General features: G+C 36.7%; 1 protein-coding gene across 7 annotated transcripts in view; it reads right to left on the bottom strand.

The window, feature by feature from the left end:
- LOC128252089 (low-density lipoprotein receptor) overlaps positions 1–11,098 on the bottom strand; it is a 35,785-nt gene extending 24,687 nt beyond the window's left edge. For 6 of the 7 annotated variants that reach the window (XM_052979535.1, XM_052979534.1, XM_052979531.1 and 3 more), the window contains exons 1-3: positions 10,888–11,098; positions 9,727–10,273; positions 1,159–1,299 (exon numbers count right to left, since the gene is read on the bottom strand). In XM_052979535.1, coding sequence (XP_052835495.1) covers positions 1,159–1,299; positions 9,727–10,264 — 679 coding nt within the window. In that variant the 5' untranslated portion in view covers positions 10,265–10,273; positions 10,888–11,098. Of the gene's footprint in view, positions 1–1,158; positions 1,300–9,726; positions 10,277–10,887 lie in introns of all 7 variants that reach the window. The other variant, XM_052979532.1, reaches the window with a different exon arrangement.
- Between the last annotated feature and the right edge of the window lie 733 nt (positions 11,099–11,831).

Consider the following 11,831-nt stretch of genomic DNA (forward strand, 5'->3'; position numbering starts at 1 on the left):
AGATCGAAACAGACTGGTCTGTTAACCAAACTTAAATTAAATGCAGAGGCTAATAAAAAGCCCACACACACACACGCTCACACGGAGTGTTAAAATTAAATGAAAATAAATTCGAGGAGTCATGGGATTTGGGGAATTCCGAGTCCTGCCTACATGACACTAAATAAACAGCCAGTTGTTACTTACTCAACAGCGAAGCCAAACAAATAGCAAAAACACCAAAAACACTAGAAACACCAAAAAACCAATACGAAGGCAAACAGCACACGCAGAGCGAAGTAAATGGTTAGTTCTGTGACATTTCCAAATTGAAAAACTACAAATGACTGACAACAGATTAGAGCAAGAGCGCACGTAGTTCGCAGGCAACAGCTGGGCTTCTGGTCCTGCCTCCGCCGTAAATCCCTATCCCAATACCAATCCCCATGCCGTATCCAACGCTTGACTTTGTAGATGTCCTGCTCTTGGCCATGGCCACACACAGAAGAAAATAAATGAAAAACACCACCAGCTAGAAGCTACAAAAATTGGCAAAACTTTCTTTAAAGGCTTCTGCAAAAGATACAGCAAACAAAAAGTACAGATGTATATACATTTTGCGGCTGTGGCTGTTGATTTCCTTCAAGTGTGAGATATTGTGCAACCTTTCGAGTGTATTTGACTAAGACAGCAGCTGAAGTAAAGGTCTAATCAAGGCCGGAAAGATAAAACTTGGAAAAAATGGGAAGAGCATTCTTAGAAATTTTAGATGGAATATTTAGCTGGGAAATATATCTTATATATCATTTCACAGTTTTTAAATTGGGAATAATTAAACTCATCAAAACTTAAAAGACAAATTTCAAAAAAATGTACAAATTTGAATAAATAAGAAATGGCTTTACTTTTAAGTTTGATCATAGGCCAAAATTATAAATCTAAAGGAAAGAACATTTTAACTATTAAAAAACGCATATTAATTAAAAAATATTCCTGAGACATATAAATAACAAAAACTATGTAAGTAAAATTGACTCCTGCAATGCTGAGCAAAAATAAATCATTATTGCGGACGAGTCTGTGCCTCAGCTTAAATATACATTAAACGAAATCCAACGAACTTTGATTCACAGACGAAAAACGATGACACTTATGACACTTTTCTAGCTGTGCACTCACCTGTGAACTTGCACTCCTCCAGCCGCTCGTCGCTGTGGTCCGGACAATCGGAGGCGCCATCGCACACGAACCGTATGGGGATACATTCACCGGAGGAGCACTGGAACTGCTTTTCATCGCAGTAGTTGGTCAGACCGAGCGCTGCAAAATCAAATGCATATTAATTAATTAAGTTGAAATCCTCGGGTTAGCCGCAGACTATAATTAAACGGAAACGGGAGACGACGGCCACCGAAGTTGGGGGTCTAGTAGTCCCAACGGGAGGGCATAATAAAATTCATAACTAAAATTTAAGTTGAAAACTTTGGCTCGTTAAGCACACACTGAAGAAGGAAGATTGCGGTGGTCACAGGAGTGGAATAAAGGCGGAAGGCGTTTGTTGACAAGCCTTAAAACCCTTTTTAATGAAAGCCGAGACTTGACAATAAACAAAAACTTGTAAATAATGAAATCCAGCCGAAAGGGCGAGGCTTACACATGTCTGTGTATATGTATAAATGGGTAAGTGGGTGTTTGCTGCGGTCTATGTTACCGTGGTGAACCGCAAAACGGACCCCAAATGAAAGGCAGAAAGTTTTGGGGAATTAATAAGCGAGAATTTGATGGCAGCTAGTTGGAAAGTGTCGGATGGGATTGGGATTGGGATTGCTTCATCAATCGTTTTACGGGCCACTTGACAATTCACTCGGCCGCCCTAATCTATCTTTCATTTTCTGTGCCTTGTCGCCCGATTAGCATATATGCTAAAGCCAACTGACTTTCGGTTAATGTGCCGCCATTATGCCAAAGTGTCTCTGTTTGAGGCGGTCTATCCGCGTGCCATTTACCGTTTAATTGCGCGCGTTTAACACAAATTGACAATTGCTTAGGCACCGTCACATTCACGCACGAGCTCATCTAGAAACTCACCAACACTCCTTAGAGTGGACCTGAGTTGAAGGCAATGAATTTAAGATGTCTTCAATCTGCATTACTTATTTATAAATAAATATTAATTTGTATCATCGAACGTTTTGCAAATTCTGAATTCAACAAAAAGATTCTAAATCACCCTAATTGTTTTATATTTATTGATGAAAATAACTCATACATCACAAAAAATGTTATTTTTCCATAGATTGCAGGCAAACAATCTCTACAGCTAGCAACGAAAAATGGTTCACTTGGCTAACACTCCGTATAAGTTATTTTTGTAAACATTTTAATGAAGGACATTAATCCAGAAAATTTTAAACGGAATTTTTTGGAAGATATATCTCAAGTACTCATATAAAATATAAGCATTGCTTTTTTAATTTAAATTAAAAGCGGGTTTTTTTACTTTTGTGTATGCGAGACACATTTTAAGAGGTGAAAAATGTCAAAAAATAATGGAACTGTTAGGGTTGCCTCTATACAGTGTGGTTGGTCCACCCCTTCGTACACACACATACGCATTTAATTACAAAATCAGATCTGTCAGCACGCACACACGTTTAGAATGAAGAAACATTATCACAGGAAGGCCGAGTGACTCGCATTTGACAATTGTGTGTTTTAGTTGTTCAATACCATGGGAAATCTAGACTTCCAAGGCATCAAATTCCACCAGGCACCGTTTAAAATTTTTTCGCTGATTGTACAATATTTCGGCTTCTTTTATATTCCTTGCCACAGCACGTGCATTTTCATTATGTATGCATGTGTATATATTATTTGCAAAAATATGTTCAACGCTTCTTTTCCACCGCCTTTTGCTGCTTTTCATTTTGTGTGAGCTGCAAATTTTTTATTAGTCCACGTGAATTATTAAAAATGTGCGCACACATTTTGAACGTATGAAAAGAGTTTTGTTTGCTCCTGTCGTGCGTGTGTATGTGTGTGTTTGGATGAGTGTTGGTGCACTTGTTGGGTGCTCAGAAAATGCAATTGCTTTTGTAGACAAATCTGCATGTAAATGTGCAATGCAATTTGCATTTTAAGTGAGTCGTTTAGTAGCTTAATTGAAATAAATATTAAAAGAAACTGCCCCATCCGATCCATATGCCTGGACTTAGATTAGTCGACGCACGTGTATGCCATACAGACAAACATTCCAAAAGCAATTCATTTATCCTCGATTTTGCATTCCATTTGTTTACATTTTCTGAAATATGTTTTATGGCTGCCGATTGGTTAATGGACACACGCCAATTATTTTCTTTGCTTCGTTCTCACAACCCAGTTATCGCTTTCATCTGTTAAGCATGTTTATTTTAATTCTCAAAGGTAAGTAAAAGCATACTTTTAGAACGCTTTTAATATTTATAGCGATGTTCTTAACGAATCAAGCTGCAAACAGAATTTTGTATTTTCTGGAGGTATTTTAAAATAAGAGGTTACTGTTTGAATTTATTTAAAGTGTAAATAAGATTTTAAAGGTTAAAGAAAACCAAAGAAATAACTTTTTAAAACTAACTTCAAGCAAAAGTAAAACTTTGAACACATCATAAAACTGTCTTCTTTGAAGTTAAATTTGATGTATTTTTTTTTATCGCTTATCGTTTTCCACTCTAGGCATTTATTTCCACAAGAATTCACCCACTCATCCCAGGCAGCTATTTAATACAAATTAAATCAGTGGGGCAATAATTTGTGCTGTTTTCCACAAAAAAACCACAGCTGCCTCCGTCGGCAATAGCCGCCAATTTGATTGACAGAATCGCAAATGTCCGACCAGAACAGAAGCAACGGCAGGCAACTGGCCAATTAAATGCTTAATGCGAAGTTCATTGAACAGTTTTATTTTACTTTATTCCTCGCTCTCGCACAGGAATCAATCAGGAAAGAAAATGCTGGTCAAGAGTATTTCACATGAAAATTTCGCACCATTAATTCAATGACAGCAAAGGGCATGACAGGAGGGCTGACTTGGTTAGCCAAGAGGGCGAAATAATAAACAGAAATCGGCGCAAAAGTCAATCAGAGTTCAAATCAATATAAATGCTTTATTAATGGCCCGAAAGGTTGTCGATGCTCGGAGTCCAACCTCCCCTGATTTGATTATGCCTGCAATCCTATTAATAGTCGGTGATTAATCACTGATTCGCCTATGGTCAACTACACCGCAATAACAATGGAGAATTACGCAAATTAAGCAAAATATTTTCTGTTAATTTAGATAAAATAGAAAGCCACCGAAATATGATAGCGGGAACTTTGCACCTGAACAGGCGTTCGTAGTGATAAGAAGGTTTTACGCATGGGTTCTGCAAATTTAATCATTATTTTGCTATTTCGTTAGCTATTTACAGACTGTTAGAAGCTATTTATGGATGTGCAGGCTTAGGTTACCTAATATATGGGTTTCAATTGCTGTTAGATTTATTACCTAGTAAAGTGGATGGCCATTTAACTTCTGTAAACAAAACTTTAACTTTAGACTGCCCATTAAAATTTTGTTATATTTGATGTACTTTGCTTATAATAACACATTAACATGTTATTAACCTTTAATCCTGCTACAAAGAAGTCAGTTATAAGGTTCCATTTGCTAATTAAGTGCTAGCAAAATGTATTACATTTTATTATCTGTAATTTTAAGTAATCTTGTGAAAGCTACATTTTTAAGATTTGTTTGCAAATTTACATGACTTTTAGTTTTATTTAACAACGTTACAATGTTAAGTTTTTGTTAAAAGTGGCATTTAAATTTAAATAATTTTTTCAAATATTTAAACAGTTCGACTAGAAGTTTTTTAATTACAGTAATTGCATTAAATATGTTTCAAGGGTTATGCAAACTTAATATTAACGCTAACCAAAAAAGGAACGTATACCTTTTTTTCCCTATTTACACACAATTATTTTGTATAGATTAGTTTATTATCTTAATTGCTAGAAGCGCCTGCTAGTCACTTCAGATAAGACAGATAACCTTCTGAGTGTGAAAACACCAAAACTATCAAACACTTTTCACGAGTATTATGATTTTTCAGGTTTTTTTAAAGCCACGTAACGTTTTCAATGGTTATTGTAGTTTTTATGGAAGGAATCAATTTGAACTTAGTCATAAAGAGAATTCCGAAGTAAACGGCAGATTAAAATAGTTTCTTATCTCACAAGTGCCTAAAATAAGTCATAGCTACGTAGTTAGTTTTAATTTTAAAATTTGTAGTTGAACATGAGTAGCATGAACACATTTGACTTGGACACAAATTAATTTTTGATACAACAATAGTATTTTGTGACTCAGTAAAAAACAATTTAAATTGTGAATGTTTTTAGATTAGTTGACCTTTTTTGTTTTTTATCGAAAGCACGCTATCAAGCATTATCTTAGAATTATTATAATTTCGTGTGATTTTTCCACTGCTGTGAAGATAACATTTGGGTTGATAAAAGTGGCCACGATGATAAAGAATAATCAACAAATAATTGTATAACCATGTGAACATTGCGCTTTGGATATCAGACCGTACAGTTAACACTCGTTGGCGAGGATCTTCCAACTCTGAACCCCAAAAATTCCAAGCACTTTGGGACTTTGGTATATAAAACCGTAAGAGAAACTATTAAGACTGCTCTTAAATGTTGGCAAGAGATGTGAATTCATTTGGTATGCTTGAGTAAGAGCATCTTGTTATTGTTATTGTTATTGTTGCAGTTTCAGTTTCTGTTGAATGGGAAAAAGGTGGCCTGATCGCTAACGTCATAGTCCGAGCAAAGTAGCAAACAACATTATTAACAACAATAACAATTACTCATACATCTGTTGCCCAAAGTTGTATGGGCGGCGAAAATGGCGCAAAAATGACTCAGTACTATCTGCTAATAATGAATGATGTTCCTTACAGTCGTTTGGAATTTCGCCAACGTCATCAGGTGTTTGTTGTGAGATATAGCGCCATACGATTATTAGGCTTCCTCTACGGAATTTCTAATGAATGCATATCGTACTCTCTACAATGATATTTTGTGGGAATTTTTTGACAGCAAATGTGCTAGCCACCACATCACGCCACCTTTTTGCCTTGTAAACGAATTTGGCTCGCCAACGCTGTGAATGCGTTATATTTTAATTGAAACCCAAAATAGAAAACCAATTAGAAAAGAGAAACTCACTGGGCTGTATGTGAACTAGCTGGGAATCGAAGGTTAACAAAGGTTTGACCATCATACCTCGTTGCCACTTCTCATTATACCAGCATTGAGATACAGTTAACACAGTTTGATTGTGTTTTGCATCCATCGCTCATGAAATTTGTCACTCGGGCACGAACAATTGCATTGCACTTATTGGGCTTCCATTAGTGCTGAAAACCAGCTTTCGACTAAAAAAGAAACAAAAGAAAATCGGTTTTTTTTTCAGCTCCATAATTATACATAATAGCAAATGCTTTTGTAATTAAGGCAGTCGGGCTGTAATGCAACAGTCGCAACGAACTTCCAGGGACCAAGTTATATTTCAGGGACTGTCGGATCCAGAGCACGTGCAAATTCCAGGCATAATTAGCCAAGTTAATTATAAAAGTCCCGGCCATGTTGGGGCTGCCCGACAGTTTTTTGCTGGCGTTGAGCAAACTTGTTTAAATTCGATTTTGAAATAAATCAGCACTGCCAGGAAGTCGAAGCCTGGGAACCTTACGTTGTCGCAGCCTGAGTCATTAAAGCTGTCAAGGACGTGCCCAGAACTTGTTGTCGAATGAGAGTTGTCAATTTGATCCCTCCGCTTGCCGCCATCCAAGTAATTTGCACTGATTTCGATTTTAAGGGCTGCAAGTTTAGTTGGACGGAAATGACTGTCATCTGGGTTCGCCGTGACCTATATCCCCTATTAAAACCTGTCTAACGATTTATTTGACACCTGAGATTTGGCTTTTATTGAATGTGCCAGAACTACAGTGAAAATGCATCTACTAGAAGCGATTGATTATCTTTTGATTGTGATTATTTATAATGGCGCAAATATATTTGACATAGATAGCAAACTATCTTGTGTTGCAACGGTATATATCTCGTTAGTCCCACTTTCAATCATCTGCGTTTAACCTTTAAGCTATGGTCATTATCATGACCCAGCGTTATTCATTTTGTTTTTATCTTTGACATTCGTTGGCGTCAACTTAAAACGTTTTAAATTTTCGTTTTTTGCTAAGTTGAAGGTTTTATTAAATCTTCAAAACAAACTTGATTGGAGTCTATCGATTTGTAATCCCCCTACGATAAACTCTATGCAAGACTCTTCCTCATTCATTAATCAATATAATGATTATTGTTGTTTTTGATTTTATAAAAGGCGAAGGCTGTCTTACTTAAACTTTTGGTTTTATTGCAATATACTTTTACAGTTCAACTATGCCTTGCAAATTTTAAGAGGTCTACTTAATTATGATTTCCACACTGTACTTTAAGTTTGCGCCAAATACTTATTATTCCTCAATTTTCGCTTTTACATATGTATATGATTTACGTAGTTTTTTATTCAAAATACTTGCTTGTTGCCTATCATTGTTTAAGTCCACACAGCAGCGTTCAAAATAATAGTAGTAATGATAAATTTTCAAGACAGTTTAAAAAAGCTTTTAATCGAATTATTTAGTAAGATAGGAAAATCGGAAATTAGTTTAAAAATGAATTCAAAGAGCTTGGACATTGATGGAGCTTTTAGAAATTAGTTAGAAAAGTTAAGGCATTGAGAGTGGTTAATGTTAGGTTTTATTTAAAACTTTATGACGGGGTAGCTTTAAAGCAAAAATAGCTAATGTTTATAAATAAATCGAGACACTTCCAGTTGTTATTGTTAGTTTTTATCTGCCACGTGCTGGAGTCATTTCAAAAGTTACTCTGACCAATGTGCAAAGGCAAGAAACTCCAAGAATCAGACACTTGTTGCTCTTTTTGTTCTCTTTTTTTCCTGTCTGCTACTCCGAATTTCCACTCTTCTCTCTCCGTCTTCTCAGTTTCTCTCGGTTTCACAAGAGCCGCCGAAGTTAAAGTCTTCAAGTGGCGCTCCGTTCGCTTCATGGAGCGAAGCCGGCCGGTAGAAAATATAAGCATAAAACGGAATAATTACAAAAGGGGAAGAACAAGCATTGGAGTTTACACTTAAAGCAAATATTAATTTTCCAAATACAAAAGCTGGATTTTAAAAAAATGTACCATGGAATAGGAATAAAGCGCGTTTGTATTCTTTATGATTTAGATCTATAAATTTAAATGTCTTAGTAGTTAACACTTTGAATATTATATGGTAAGGGTTTTATTCAACAATTTTGCTAACAAATATATACAAATTTAAAGATTTTAAGATAAAATAGTGAACATTAAAAAAAAAAATGTTTCTAAAAAGTTTTTCTAACAAGATTTTTTTAGGGTTTGGTACAGTCGGTCGCCAGTTTTTAATTTAACTTATCTAAACTTACAGAAACTAAAAAAATATATTATAAATGTTTAGTATTGATTTTGTGCACATACATTTTCAGACTTAATTTTATGATTTCGTTTACATAAAAAAAAAATGGTTTGAGTTGAAATTTTTTATAGTGTAAGCAGAGGCGAGTGCAGAGGAAAGTAAAAGGTTTGTGCCGTCAGAAAAGAGGGGCTAAGAGTTGGAAGCAGGGGGAAAAAGGGGTAGTGCTCTGGAGTCTGAAAATCGTATGACGTTGTGGAATGTTGAGACATGGAAATGGAAATGGAGTTTACTGGCATTGCCAGACGCTTTGGCTTTCGGGTGGCAACAAAATTCACATAAATAAAACTTGAGCCGAGCCAACTGTAAGTCGGAGCTTAGCCAAAATCGGAGCCTGGCTGGAAATCGGGGTATATATACATATGTAGCCGTGGCTGGTGGCATGATCGCCAGAAATGCGAGATGCGGCGGCAACGACAATAAACACCGCCGTAAGAGGTACACTTAAAGAAATTGAAGACGATCTGATAAAGACAAGCGGAGATGGGAAACTAATTTGTCACTAATTAAGATTAATCATGAGAAGAAGTTAAATTAGTTTAGGTCAGTGATTTGTGACTTTTTTTTCTTGCTTGTTATTAATTTATATTTTAATTTTTTATAAAGCTTTACTGCAGTTGTTACTAATAGAAAATCCGGTTCATATGGATTAATGGGCTTATTGTTTAAGAATTGACTCATTTTCTGATGGTAATAAAGCCTAAAGTGTAAACCACATACACTCAATTTCTATTTATTCCATTGAATTATTTATTATATTTAAATAGAAACAAGAAGAATTCTTTACGCTTGATGTATTTTCAATACATCATGCTTTTATATTTCAGAAAAAAATTGTTTGTCTTCTGATTCATTAAAAATTCTACGTTATGGTATGGTTTTGATCGTAAAATTGATTTCTAGATGAATCACAAAATGAAGTACACATAGAATAGTCCCCAATTACCAACATCAAACCATTGAATTTAAATGAATCATACAAACAAATTATGTCATAGTTTGTGATCACTTGAGTTTTGTTTTAGTTTAAGTTATGTTTTAGTTTAAGTTTATTTTCACTGTAAATTTTTCTCCTGGTAGACAATACTCTAGAATTTTTCGCTTAAATGGTTATGAATAAATCAAGGTGGTTAACTCACATATATCCAGTGGGGTGCCGATCTTGCCCGACACGTTCAAGAACTTGAAAGGGTTTCCGTTGAGCACCGAGTTAATGGAGTTGCCAAAGTTGCCCATTCCGATTCCGAGTCCCATTCCCGATCCGATTCCCGGACTTAAACTATTCGCTGCCGCAGGAGCGATGTGTTTTAAGCGATCCAGGGGCGGTCCTAAGGTGCTGGCTTTCAGCCGCTCCAGCAGCGCCGATCCGCTCAGATTGTGCATAATCTCGCTGGCAGTGGGCGTGGCGGCGGTAACCTGGGCGGCATTGACCGCTGCCGCATTGCAGAACTTGCTAATGCTCAGGATACAGGTGATGAAAAGCAGGTGGAATGAGGAGGTGAAGCTGAAGCTGATCAGCTGCTGCACTTTACTGTGATAATTGGTGCTGGCGCTATAGAAGAACCCACTTGTTTTTGATGGTTCTTTACAATTACTGCCAACACTTTCAATTGTTCGTAACTCCGCTGGTGGGGTTTGAAAGCGTTCCGTGAATTCTGGCAGGCAAGCTGTTGCCATCTTCCGCAGCTGCTAGAATATACGGTAAGAGTGCACTTTAGGCTCAGTGGGTCAGGTCACACACGCTTTTCACACTAATTCGACTTGCCAACTTATTTATATACGGCTATCTTATTAAATAATAAGTCCAAGCAAAACACACGCAACGTTTGCCAAAAAATTTCACGAAAGTGAGAGAATGAATCGAATGTATTGGGAAGAGAGTGCGAGGCAAAAGACACGATAAACATGCTAAAAAAGCCACGACTGAAAAAAGAAACATCATACGATGTTGCGAAAAAACAGCATAAGAGCAATGGAAACACGAAATACACACAGAAAAGTGCAAACTAAGGGCGACGACTTGTGTTAAAACGAGGGTTAGGCCACTTGCTATCTCTGTCGTATTTTATACGACTATCTCTTTCTATTTTTTTATTTGAATAAATGGGCTATCAGCCCTGTAACGTGTGATAAGCCAGGTAAGCCTGGTAAGTCATGCGCAGCCGCTACCCATTGACACCATTCCCTTTTCCAAATCTTTTATTTATTTTTTAAATAGCAAAACACATGTTCGACGCAAATTTTATGCTGTTTTTTCACATGACATATTGACGTAACGTTTGGCTAAAATAGATTCATACATTATTTTTCAATTAACACTTTTTTTCGCTCGACAAATGCGATGAGCTGGCCTAAAGCCCCGGCTTGAACTTTTTTTGTTTGCTTTAAACTTTTGCTTTCCGAAAATTTTTTCGCGCTCCGAATTTTTTCGGTTTAACGGTGAAGTTGTATTTAAAAGCGTGGAGCGGATACGCGATTTGCGATATAGTGGCGACCCAACGGCTCGCACGATGATTTTAGACTGCCGGTGGAATATATCACAAATTTGAAGTGCGGACCAATGGCACCGTTCGTGCGTCGACTTCGGCACTGCTCGTGTGTCAGTCGGGCGACGAACCGAAGATCGCCACGCGTACAAGCCGAACTTAACCGATCTTACCTGTTGAAAACAAGAGAGAGAGAGAGAGAGAGAGAGCCTACATGCTGCGACGTCATCAGTAGGGCATTCGAAAGAGCAATCGACAAAAAGTGGTGTCCCCAAAATTAAGAGATTAAAAGGCCAAAGAGTAACCCACTTATGACATTGAAATCGTTGCTAGCAGGTGGTTCCCTCTTAGGCTGCTCTCTTAGGTCGTGTGGTCTACTATTTGTCGTTCTATGGTCAATTACCGAGCTAGGCAATTTCTGAAATTATAGGTGTAAATTGATTGTTGGCATGGGTCAAGGCTCCGGTTGAAAACAATAATGTGACTTGAAATTTGGATACATTTGTGCCTAAACTTGATTAATTGCTTGTTAACTCAACATTCAACATCATACCATAAAATGGCGCAGAATAGAAAAATTAATTTAAAATCGAATCGAGATTTTTCGAAAGATACCAATATTTACACTAATCTTCCAATTTTTGATTCGTTTCTAAAATGCATTCTGTGGAATATAAACAGATCCACATTTTGATTTAAAACTGCTTGCGTTGCTAAAACTATTTACTTACATTTGAATCATAAAAAGCCGCTAAAGC

This window comes from Drosophila gunungcola, chromosome 3R, assembly GCF_025200985.1.
Source record: "Drosophila gunungcola strain Sukarami chromosome 3R, Dgunungcola_SK_2, whole genome shotgun sequence".
Classification (NCBI taxonomy): domain Eukaryota; kingdom Metazoa; phylum Arthropoda; class Insecta; order Diptera; family Drosophilidae; genus Drosophila; species Drosophila gunungcola.